The 12,443-nt window shown below is 37.8% G+C and overlaps 1 protein-coding gene across 3 annotated transcripts in view; it reads left to right on the top strand.

Annotated features, from left to right (window-relative positions):
• Nucleotides 1-12,443, top strand: part of rab28 (RAB28, member RAS oncogene family) — a 77,273-nt gene that overhangs the window by 19,904 nt on the left and 44,926 nt on the right. For all 3 annotated transcript variants that reach the window (XR_009064803.1, XM_057850015.1, XM_057850016.1), the window contains exons 2-4: nucleotides 1,373-1,469; nucleotides 10,591-10,679; nucleotides 12,116-12,245. Coding sequence is in view for 2 of the 3 variants with exons in the window: in XM_057850015.1 (XP_057705998.1) it covers nucleotides 1,373-1,469; nucleotides 10,591-10,679; nucleotides 12,116-12,245 (316 nt within the window). In the remaining variant the exon portion in view is untranslated. The remainder of the gene's footprint in view (nucleotides 1-1,372; nucleotides 1,470-10,590; nucleotides 10,680-12,115; nucleotides 12,246-12,443) is intronic.

Genomic DNA, 12,443 nt, shown 5'->3' with positions numbered 1-12,443 from the left:
TGGTTTGCAGTCCAGAGACATGACACACACACACACACAAGCATACCCGCACCTGTTTTTGTCATTCTCACTTGACAGTTCCATCCGCAGATCGTCCCCTCAATAGTTGGCTTTCTAACAAGTCTGTGAAATGGATTTAAAAATAACGTGAACGTTACACTTTGTTGCACTGTCTTAAGGACGCATGGCAGATACACTAAGAAAAATGATATAACATGATGAATTACGTTACACTAGTGGTTTATGAGGGAAATCATAGGGGAATGAAAACATGGTTTCCCAATTTTAAGGTCAGGACCCAAAATTGGTCGAAAGAAGGATTTCACAAAAGCTACCGATCCTGTATTAACCAAAATTTATGGATTGTTGGACATTTTTTTATGGAAGAACCTGTAAAATTCTGATTTAGTCCTTGATAAAGATTAATTTTTTTCCCACACTAATTGTGTTACCTTTCCCCACTGTTTCAGTGAAATGTCAAATTTTAAAATGGTTGAAGATATGATTAAAATGTTTAGTGTGCACTCTTAAAATAGTTATAACTCATTTTTGCTATAATTTCTATCCAGATATATGGATACAAATCCATCATCTGAATTCTTACATCCTACTAGTGGAGGTTTGCACCAAACTGTATAATTTTACAGTGTCTACAGTTTTTGATTTTTTAAAATACAAAACAGAACAGTTGATGAGTTTAGTTCAGTTATGTTTAACTTTTTAGATTAATATATTTTCAATAAGTGGCATGAGTTTAGTTCAGTTATGTTTCAAACTTTTTAATCAACACATTCGCTGTTAGTGCTTCAAATATTCTTTTCGATGTATATGAGTATAATCATTACTTCAATTTCATGAGGAATATATTTACATTAAATCCTCATTTTAATACGATTTTTCTTTTTAATTAAAGTAATTTTCAAATGGCATAACTTTGTTTACAATAATATTAAATTACTTTTTAGGATCAAATTGCTATATTCAGGTGTAGTTTTGTACCGTACTCTAATGACAGTCATCATTATATATTGTAAAAATACTGAGAAATAACAGTAATAGGGATGAAAAAAAACAAAAACAAATCAATATACCTTGAATTGTTTCAAGAACTCACAGACCACCACCATTTCCTACTCTTTTCATGTTTCTTTGTTGGATTCATTGGTAAATTTTAATTCCAACTAAGGGCAGTGATGTTTGCATTGTTCATAACTTTAAAAAGAGTTTTTTTTTACACATTATGTGCCACAGTGGCATAAATGAGCAACAAGCTTTTCTCTGGACTAAAAAAAAGTGAAACTTAACATCTTCCAGTGACACGTTGTTGGTCCCTGTTGACTGTGGTGTCTCTCCTTTTGCCGCTGTGTTCCAGACTTCACTCGCCACCAGGTTTGCTCAGGAGGCCTTTGGGAAGCAGTACAAACAAACGATCGGCCTGGATTTCTTTCTGAAGAGAATAAGCCTTCCAGGTGAGACACCTAACAGCACTCATCTGGGAGTGCTCGTGTCCTCGCTCAGGGATCAAGCACACACACTAATTGCACACAAGATCGCTAATGACCGCACACACTTTTTTGCTTCCAAAGAATTTGAATCCTCTAAATTGGCCAAAATGTCACCAAAAAAAAAAAAAAAGTCAAGAAAATTGGCCCAGTCATTTACATTGGGAGCCTCTAACCTCACAACATTCAGAACATGATTGACATTTTTATTAAAACACATCAAACTGTTAACTCAGTGGCTGTTATTGATGGCGATAGACCTTCTATCCATTTTAACTGGGAACAAATGTTCATTCGCTGCCAGTGCAAATGGATTGGACGTCTACCGGTGGCAAACAAATTAAAATTTATAGCAGAAGGATGAAAAGGGCTACATTATTCATCAATGGCACTGAAAGAATTAAGCATGACAAATGAGATTAGTGATAGGCGATATGAAAAAAAAAGGTATCATATGCCACGATTTAGGAAATTTAGAATTATTTGATGAAAGCTTATTTAAAAAGAATGTTAAGAATGTTGGGGACTCATTCATTCTCAATGTATTAGTAGTTATTTTGTGTATTCACCACCTCATCATTTTTTCCAATTTTATTTAACCCATTCGCTACTACTGAAACATGACCAATTATATTCAGCCAGTCATCACGAAGACTACACTTGTGTAGCTGCTCATTGTACCCCCCCCCCCCCCCCGCCCCCAGTAATGGATTGGGTGTCTATCCTCATCAATTGCGGCCAATAAATTAAGTTATTTTTTTGTATTTATGAACCATATGTGTGCGTAATATGGTCATTTATCACATCATGTTTTTCTGGCATAGAGAAAACTAGTGGCCGTATCATATATTTAGTACAAACACTGAAGATTTGAGTACAGTGTTTAAAAACAAAACAAAACAAAACAAAACAAAATAGCATATTATTAAAATAGACCATAGCGGCGATAGAAGGATTTGATGATGACCCTTACATACAGTGTTGTGAAAATCGATTTGCCCACTTCTCAATTTCTGTTTTTTTTAATATCATACACAAATGTTTCAGTTCATCAAACTGTTTTTAGTATCACAAAGATAATCCAAGAAAATATAAAATGCACTTTATAAATGATAATTTCATCTACCAAGGTTCCAAACTGATATGACCCAATTTGAAAAAAAAATAATTGCGCCTTGAATCTAATAGCGATCTGTGCCACCTTTGGCAGCAAGAACTGAAATCAAACGTTCATGATAATTGGTGATCAGTCTTTCATGTCGCTGTGGAGGAATTTTGGACCACTCTTCTTTTCAGAATAGTTTCCACTTTGCAATACTGGATGGGTTTTCGAGCCTGTTTAAGGTCACACCATAGCATCTCAATTGGAATTATATTTACCCTTTGACTTGGCCACTCCAGTACCTTAATTTTATTCTTTTTGAGACATGTTGAGGTATTGTGTTTCGGCTCGTTCTCTTGCTGCATGATCCAAGAGCGCTTGAGTTTGAGGGCACAAACTCATAGCAGGACGTTCTTTTTCAGAACCTTCTGGTGAATAACAATCAATCATGGTAAGTTGTCCTGATCCTAAGGAAGCAAAGCAGTTCCAGACCATCATACCGCTACCACCATGCTTTACTGATTAAAGTTTAAAATATTAAAAAAGCACAGAAGGGGGCAAATATGTATGGACATATCACTGAGCACCAGCTGTGATCTTGGAGAATGCCACGAGTCCCTCAGTTTGTCCTAAAAAAGGAACAACCTTAACTTGGGATACTACGTGAAGGAAAATCCCAGAACGGATTGTGTTTGAGCTTTGAGGTTCCACTCAACCTCATATTTATATTTCCCATCATTTTTTTGGACGCTTCCATATATTTCGTGTCCCAGCATTTCTCGCCAGGAGTTTGGGGTAATTCTTCCCATCAACCGGTCCGAGCTGAATGTCTCTTTTCTGGTGGCGCCTCATTGTAACGCGTCTGCCACTTCTCAGACTTATTCGCTGTGAAAGCTCTTTTCTCCAGAGCAAACAGTCCACAAGGCCGGTGGACAGCTCACATCCCGGCCGGGCCAGCCTCGCTCCTAATCCTGTGGGCACGGTGTTGAGTAAATACATGAACAGTTTTATGTTCCTATCGTGGATCCCCAAGTTCAACTGATCTTTGTCCTGTGCCATATAAAACATTTGTGTTCCTACTTGTTTATGCCGAGGTTGCAGAACACAACTGTGCTCTGTAAGCTCATTAGATTTTTAAAATAAAATGTTTATTGACTGTTGCTATATTTGGACATTTTGACATGACTTGCCGCCATGTGAAATAGAGATTTTTTTGGGGGATGTATAAAATGTCATTACTTAACCTCTGCCAGGCCCAAACAGCACAAGTCTGCAAAGTGTCTCTAGTCTTTCATTACTGATAAAACAACATTAAGTAAAGTTGTACGCACAAAGTAGAGGTTATGCTGATTTGCGATTTGGACGACAGATTTGTGTTTTGATTGCGTGTTAGTTTCGGTTTATGAGACTTGGGAGAACTAAACCCCCAAAAATGTTGCGGTTGGGCTCGAACAAAAAGAGCCCACCGTAATCACCATCCTAGCTGAGCTGGACTTGATATGAACTTCGGCTAATCCCATGGCTCCTGTAGTTGGACGCTTCTTATTGTACCTTTGAGGGCTAAACTGTGCACCTTTACGTCAACGCGGCGCACATATATCTGTATCAGTGGAGCAGCAACAATACTGGCCCAACACTTGAGTTGTTAAAGGGCTCATTTTCTGGGGAATTGGGTGTTGATGAGCTGAAGAGAAGGAGGGTGGCTCGGCGAGGTAGGTGGTCTCGAACTTCATAAGGACCATCACCTAGCCTTTGGTCGGAGCGGTTGTTTGGGTCTCCACGGAGCTGTAACCATCTTTTGCTACAGTGTTTGTGTGTGTATTACCTTTAAGCCCTCTCACCATGAAGGCCCAGCTTGTCAAATTTAATATACATTTTCCAAGGAAAGAAGAGGTGAGTTAAGGCTGACTGGCACACAACAATTTTACTTATGGGGGGATTTTAGAACAATGCCTTCAATACCAGATGTTGCAGGCGGGCGACTAATTTTAAAAGCCTTTTTTACTTCGTTGAGCCTGTGAAACTGGACATAATATCCATCAGTGCCTTTTTATACAGAAAGCAGAGTTTTCTTCTGCAGGAACTTGGGCATTTGTGAAGATGGAGGGAATATTGAAGAGTTCCAAATAGCAGTAGTAGTAGTAATAGTAATAGACATGTGCCGGTTACCAGTTTCACGGTTTACCGTGGTGTGAAAACGTCGCGGTTTCAAAACCACTAAAATTTTCCGTCATACCTTAGTACGGTATTCGCTATTTTTCATGTGCCAAAATGCAGCCGAAGTGGCTTGGTGCGGCACCGCTCACCCCTTCCCGTTTGTTGCCGTGAGTGTCACTAAACAGCCAGCAAACCCAAAAACAAATCCTCCAAACACAAGGCGTACTTTTCTTCAATTTATTGAGCTCTCAAATCGTGGTGAAATATACAAATAAATACATTTAAAACGCTGTACAATTGTATTTTTCCACGTGTGATTAGGTTCAACAGGATTGCAGTAGCTCCATTAAAAGGTTCGCCAAAAACAAAACACACATTTTCCTTTCAAATTCAATATACAAACTAACTAAAACTTACAATGACGAATGTTAGCCTAGGCTAAACTCGGAGAGCAGCTTCTTTTATGTCTCACAGCCGCTGAGTGAGAGAAAAGCTTGAATGCAGGGGGGGGAAGAAAAAGAATCGCGTCAAAGATCGCTAATTGAGAGAGGAGGTCTCACTCCTCACTTTTTTTTTTTTTTTTTTTTTTTTTTAGATGAAACCTTTCCTCAACAATATTTACATTTTAACTAATTTATAAAACTAACTTATAAATTTTTAACTAACTTATTAACTTATGAATTCTTTGTTCTTTTTAACACAAAGGCATGGCATCATGTAGACTAGAGTTGACGCAGTGGCTGAAAATGGCGAAACTTCCCTTGAGCTTCCCCCCTCAAAAAAAGTCATACAGTATATATTTTTAATTTTATTTAGAAGTGTTTTTACTTTTTAAAGCAATTATTTTGTTCTTACTCTAATATTGAGCAACTTGAGCTGTGGCTGTGGGTATAGTCTAGGTTCTATTTATTTTAATTTTATATAATATTTGTTATTTTTTGTTAATTTATTTATTTTCACATTATATTCATGTTCCAATTTGCAAATACGTTTTGAAAAAATCCTGTTCAATGGATTTTTTTTTTTTTTTTTTTTTTAAACCCATACATCTCAAAATTTTGGAGCTATAATTGCAATACCGTGATACCGTGAAACCGCGGTATTCTTGCTCATGGTTATCGTACCGTGAAAATCTCATACCGGCACATGCCTAAATAGTAATAGTATCAAACCTTCAGAAAGTGAAAAAAAAAATCACGAAAAGCTTCACTATATTTAGGGTTAATCAGAGGCACTATACATTAGGAGTGTGCCATCTTGGGCACCCCACAAATCGATTCGATTATCAGGGTGCTACGATTCGATTATTGGACGGTGATCATGGTATCGACGATGATCATGATTATCGATTCGCGATTTTCGATGCATCATACATCGCTAATTAATAAAGTAGCCAAACACATTTATGCCCTTTATTTTTTTAATATATCCTAATGATTGAACAGGAATGATGGAAACATGCCTATACAACATGCCTATGCTTTTTTTTTAACAAGAAAGTGCTAAAACATTAACCATTTCAAAGGCAGTACTTATTTCTCTAAACAATACAATAAAATTTACACTGGTGGAATGAATTCCACATTTTCTGGAAACAAAGTGTTTTTTTTAGAAATAACTTCTTTTAACCAATATACTTTGTTTTCACTGTAGTATTTTACATGTTTGTAGTGTTACCGCTGTACTTAATCCTGGCCAGTAGGTAGGCTACATATGGAACAATGAAATTAACAGTTCACCTGCTGTGGCCTGAACGCAGTCTCACACCCTCCTCCTGATGCGCATGGACTTGAATTGCGTGCCCGCTTGTGCAGTCCCTCTTTTTTCACCTCTTTTATCAACACCATCGTCATTTTGGGGCTTTTTGAAGAAACTTCGGACACTCAGTTGCCTTGACATTTTTCCGAGTAAGGCCAACGACGTCATACATCAAGAGACAGTAGCTAATTAATATGCTCACTCGCCACCCTGTGGTCTGGGGTGTGAATTGCAACCTGTCAAAATGACAGATGGACTTCAGTTTTTTCCGTCACCGTTTTAAAAAATAGGTCAACGACGGAAAATATTCGGTTAACGCGACCCCTGGTGCCGACTTCAGTTTAACATGATTGAATGTGATTGTTTGAGTCTGAACACAGCTGTGTTTAAGGTATGCATTCTTAGGCAAGCACATTATCTCACTTGTTTATTTTTTAATCACCACCTTGGAAATATGTGTGTTTGTGTCTGTATATGTATATATATACAGACATGTGAAAAAATTAGGACACCCTATGGAAGCCTGTGTGTTTTCTAACATATTTGGTCATATGGATATTTAATATCAATTTTAACAATCTTAAGATATTCAAGTAATAGAACTAAACAATTAAAACTGAGAAAAGATGACTTTCTGTAAAATGTAATTTTAAATAAATGCAATTTCTGTTAAGGAATAAATTTGGACACCCCCACATTCAATCCCACTTAAAATGAATCATACACACGTGTATCACATCAGGTGCACATGATTAGAACATTATTACCCAGTGTTTTGAAGGAGGGTTGCCTTATTTAAACCTCACGTTTAGTTTGGTGTGCCCCTGACTGTAGAAGTGAGAGAAAACACCATGGTGAGATCAAAAGAGCTGATTGAGGCCTTCAGAGAGATGATTGTAGACGCTTATGAGTCTGGTAAGGGATTCCAAAAGAATATAAAATCAACAATTCCACTGTCCGGAAAATAGTCTACAAGTGGAGGACATTCAAAACAATTGCCAACAGGCCCCGGTCTGGCCGTCCAAGCAATTTCACCCCGAGAGCAGACTGCAAGATGCTAAAAGAACCCTCCAGAAACCCTAATATGTTATCACGGGACCCACAGCAGGCTGTTGCTAATGTGAACGTGCATGCCTCTACAATCAGAAAGAGACTTCACAAGTTTAACCTTCATGGGAGGTGTGCAAGGAGGAAACCTTTGCTCTCCAAGAAGAACATGAAGGCCAGGCTGTAGTTTGCCAGAGTGAATGTAGACAAAGACCAGGACTTCTGGACTAATGTTCTCTGAACAGATGAATCTAAAATTGAATTATTTGGACACCAAATAAGAGGACACATTTGGCCTAAACCCAATACAGCAATCCAGGAAGAATATCATATCAACTGGGAAGAATGGAGGTGGAAGTGTCATGGTTTGGGGATGCTTTGCTACTGCAGGACCTGGCCAGCTCATCATCATAGAATCCACCATGAATTCTATCGTGTATCATAGGGTGCTTGAGGAACATGTGAGATCATCTGTGAACAAATTAAAGCTGAAGCGAAACTGGACCCTGCAGAATCACAATGACCCAAAACATACCAGTAAATCCACCAAGGACTGGCTAAAAAGGAAGAAATTGAGAGTCCTGGAATGGCCGAGTCAAAGCCCAGATCTTAATCCCATTGAGATGCTGTGGGGTGACTTCAAACGGGCTGTACATGCAAAAACCTCTCAAACATCTCACAGCTGACAGTATTCTGATTTGAGGAGTTGGGCAAATTTTCTTCAGACCCATGTCAAAGACTGGTAGATGGCTACAAAAAGTGTCTCACTGAAGTCATTTCAGCCAAAGGGGGTAACACTAGCTATTAGGAGGTAGGGTGTCCTAATTTTTTCCTCAGTTAGAGTATGCATTTTTGTTGATATATTGTGTTTAACGGGTAAAACAATGTTATTTTTTTTGTTTACCTGCAATTAAATCACTTTCAAGATCAGACATTGATATGTGAATATTTTAGGGCTCTCAAAATTAGCGCGTTAACGGGCGGTAATTAATTTTTAAAATTAATCATGTTAAAATATTTGACGCAATTAACGCACATGCCCCACTTAAACAGATTAAAATGACAGCAAAGTGCAATATCCACTTGTTACTTGTGTTTTTGAGAGTTTTGTCGCTCTCTGCTGGCGCTTGGGTGCGACTGATTTTATGGGCTTCACCACCCATGAGCATTGTGTAATTATTGACATCAACAATGGCGGGCTACTAGTTTTTTTTTTTTTTGGGAAAATTTTACAAATTTTATTAAAACGAAAACATTAAGAGGAGTTTTAATATAAAATTTCCATAACTTGTACTAACATTTATCTATTAAGAACTACAAGTCTTTCTATCCATGGATCGCTTTCACAGAATGTTAATAATGTTAATGCCATCTTGTTGGTTTATTGTTATAATAAACAAATACAGTACTTATGTACCGTATTTTGAATGTATATATCCATCTTGTGTCATATCTTTCCATTCCAACAATAATTTACAAAAAAATATGGCGTATTTTATAGATGGTTTGAATTGCGATTAATTACGATTAATTAATTTTTAAGCTGTAATTAACTCGATTAAAAATTTTAATCGTTTGACATATTTCTAAATAAAGAACTGAAATTTTCATGGGATGTCCTATTTTTTTCACATGACTGTACATATAATAAATAGATTACTGAAGGAAGAAAGATTTTTAATTTAAAGAGATATTCATCTACATTTGGTGCACATGTGTGTTGTCAGATTTATTATAGCAATTTTGTAGGACCATAGGAATGGGGATTATTTTAATATTGACATCTGGATTTAGATATTTTTGTTTTTACTGGATTGTAGCAGTGTAAAAGTACCCGAAGTGCTCCAGAAAGCGATGATTTCCTCATCCGTGTGGATTTTTCTGTGACCTTTCCCTAGTTTATCTTTTGGCCTGCAAGGTTTCCTCCCAAAGCATAAGCAGAAAAATGCCAGTGGCGTTTGGTCAGTGTAAAGCTTTTGGAACACAAATAAAGCGAGTATTCGTGCTTGGCAAATGGGTGGGCATGTTGCACCCCACCTCCAAAGAGCAATTTATTCATCACCCTCCTCAACGTAGCTTTACATTGACACTGTATAGTCTAGATGTAGTGACTGTGAACCTCAATGTTTCCTCTCCTTGCCTTCAAAATGAAGGGGGGGGGGGGGGGTCGTTCAGCCGTGTCCAAAGCTTCATTCGTACCCAGCACAGAGTGAACGTATAAACTCTTCGCAGTCCGGTCCTCCTAACCGCCTTCTTCTGACCACTCCTTTCATTTTCCAGAGGAAGAAAATATTTATTTGGGTTTTGGTTTTTTGTGCATGTCCTTCTCTCTCTTCTTGAGCTTCTCTTTCCCTTTCCATTGACATGATGACAAGAGTCCCTCTTTTCCTGCCATTTTCTGTTTAATTTTTGCCATTTTCCTTAACAACACATAATTCTCTTCACCTTCCTGACTTGGCAGCAATGGGTTATGACACATATGGCACAATGCAAACACTTCTTTTTACTGTCATGGTGTCAAGAATTCCGGGATGTATTTGAGAGAGCTCTTCACATAAATGAGGAACCTCCGGTTTATTATTTTTCCGTCACTTCTGTCATCAAAATGAACTATTAACACTCTTCCAATACCACGTTTCAGCCAGCTATTTAGAGCTTTCTTACAACCAATAAAAACATCTTAGAATCACAGAAATTCTATTAAAAAGTGTACAGCTTTTTAACAAATGATGAAAATAAAGTGGTGCCTTGGGATACGACTTAACGATTTTTAGACATACTAACAGTTGATGCGCCATTTCTGCCAGATTTGACCGCATATTGTGAACAATTTTTCAAAAATAAGTGATTTCATGCCACTCCCACCGTCAAAATAAACATAAAACAATACATTGTATTGTGTATTTTAGACAACCACATAGTTTTAGCATACGCCCATGGTAAAAGAACAATTATTTTAACATACCACTGTATTTACTGTGTCCTGTGTCATGGTGCATTTCTCTTATTTTTTTACCCTTGTAGGAAATCTGAATGTGACCCTGCAGGTGTGGGACATTGGAGGCCAAACGTTAGGAGGGAAAATGCTGGATAAATATGTGTACGGCGCTCATGTAAGTCACAAACTGCACGTACGCATTATTACGTGTCTTTTTCATAAACCGCTAGAGGATGCATCATCCCTAATGTGATGGCCTCAGTCATATTCGGGAAAAGGGAAAGCGCTCATCACTGCGGTGGGATGGTAATAGGAAGAACAGGAAGGATTAGTTTTGAGCTGTGTCGGTGACTCTGCTCGCGCTTATTATTACAGTCTTGTCAGACCTCCTGGCTGGAGCCATATGATAATAAACTCAAGCGATCGACTGACATATGAACTGATGGTGAATGCAGCAGGCCAGTGGAAGCTCACAATTTGTGTCAAAGTGATGTGTATGAATTAGCCACAACTGGTTGCAATTCTTATATTTCAAGGATTTTATTTTGTTAAAGAATAACAATAGTATAGCTTTTTAAAGCATCTTTCCCCAAATGATGGATTTAGCTAACATCGCTAGGTACATGCTCCATGTCAGTAATTCCGCTGGGCCTCAGCTAATCTTTTTTTGACTCATTAGAAAAGAAACAATTGAATTATTTTGTCACATCTAATTTAGGAAACATGAGGTAACCTGAGTCAACAGTTTTCACGATTTACGTCACATTAATTAGTGAGTGCTTGGTTGGGAAGGCAGCCACCCTTCAACTAATATATTTTAAAAGGGTGAACCATTTTCTGGATAGGATTTAGTGACTGGCATCATGTTTTTCATATAATGGTTGTGCTTGCAAGCGGTGCCATTTTTTTGTCTCCAAACATTATTTTCTCCATTATTGTAGTTCTAAGAAATGTAGATGCTCTGACCAGCAATCTGGTCCTGACGACCATTTATGCTAGCTCTTGTCCTTTTCTTTAAGACCCCACGTGAAATACAACATTACTCTATATACTAAAGCTCAAGTTGTTTTACCTCAGTCCCTCATCTCAACTTGTACTGCTGGTGAAATGCCATCATTGGAAGTTGGAACCATCTCTTCTATTGTTCCGCTCTGTTCATCCTGTAATCAATCATGAAGGACGGGTGGTAATCGCAAGTGTCGTGAGCTGTCAACACCGACCACGCAGGTTGGAACAGTGCATGTCTGTTGAAAAGTCACAGTATAGTCATAGGCGAAACCATCCCTTTACTGGACTAGACTTTCCTCCAATCCTGGAGATAACATTTAGACATTAACAATGCACAAAAAATATGTTTAAATATATTACATATATTAATTCAATCAAGATTGTTTTTATCATTAGATATTAAATATTGAATGGAAATGTGTTGGGCTGTACTTCAATGTTCAAAACAACTGAAATGTTTATGAGAAATAAAAAATACACTTCAAGCATAGCTGCAAGCTTCATCCCTATATTTTTGATTGTCTTTTTATCAATGGTTTGTTAATTTGTTGATACCAATTTCACTTGTGTAAGAGTATTCTGTTGTGTTCATTTTTAACTTAGGGGGTGCTTCTTGTTTATGACATAACCAACTACCAGAGCTTTGAGAACCTGGAGGATTGGTTCACCATGGTGAAAAAGGCAAACGAGGAATCCGACATCCAGCCTGTGGTCTCCCTGGTAGGAAACAAAAGTGAGTATGACAGATGAAAAACCACACAAAGATGCTTCGAATAACCCACAACTGGCCAGGGATTCCTCTTCCTGCAGGTAAATTCAGAATAAGTAGCCAAATGATGGCTTTACATCCTTCATTTGCTTTACCTCTTCCCATATTTCATGTTTCGTCTGTCTGTGGAGGAGTGAGTGTGTCCTGGCAGCAGACTTGTTT

This window comes from Corythoichthys intestinalis, chromosome 11 (assembly GCF_030265065.1).
Source record: "Corythoichthys intestinalis isolate RoL2023-P3 chromosome 11, ASM3026506v1, whole genome shotgun sequence".
Classification (NCBI taxonomy): Eukaryota; Metazoa; Chordata; class Actinopteri; order Syngnathiformes; family Syngnathidae; genus Corythoichthys; species Corythoichthys intestinalis.
This window is presented reverse-complemented; position numbering and strand designations above follow the sequence as displayed.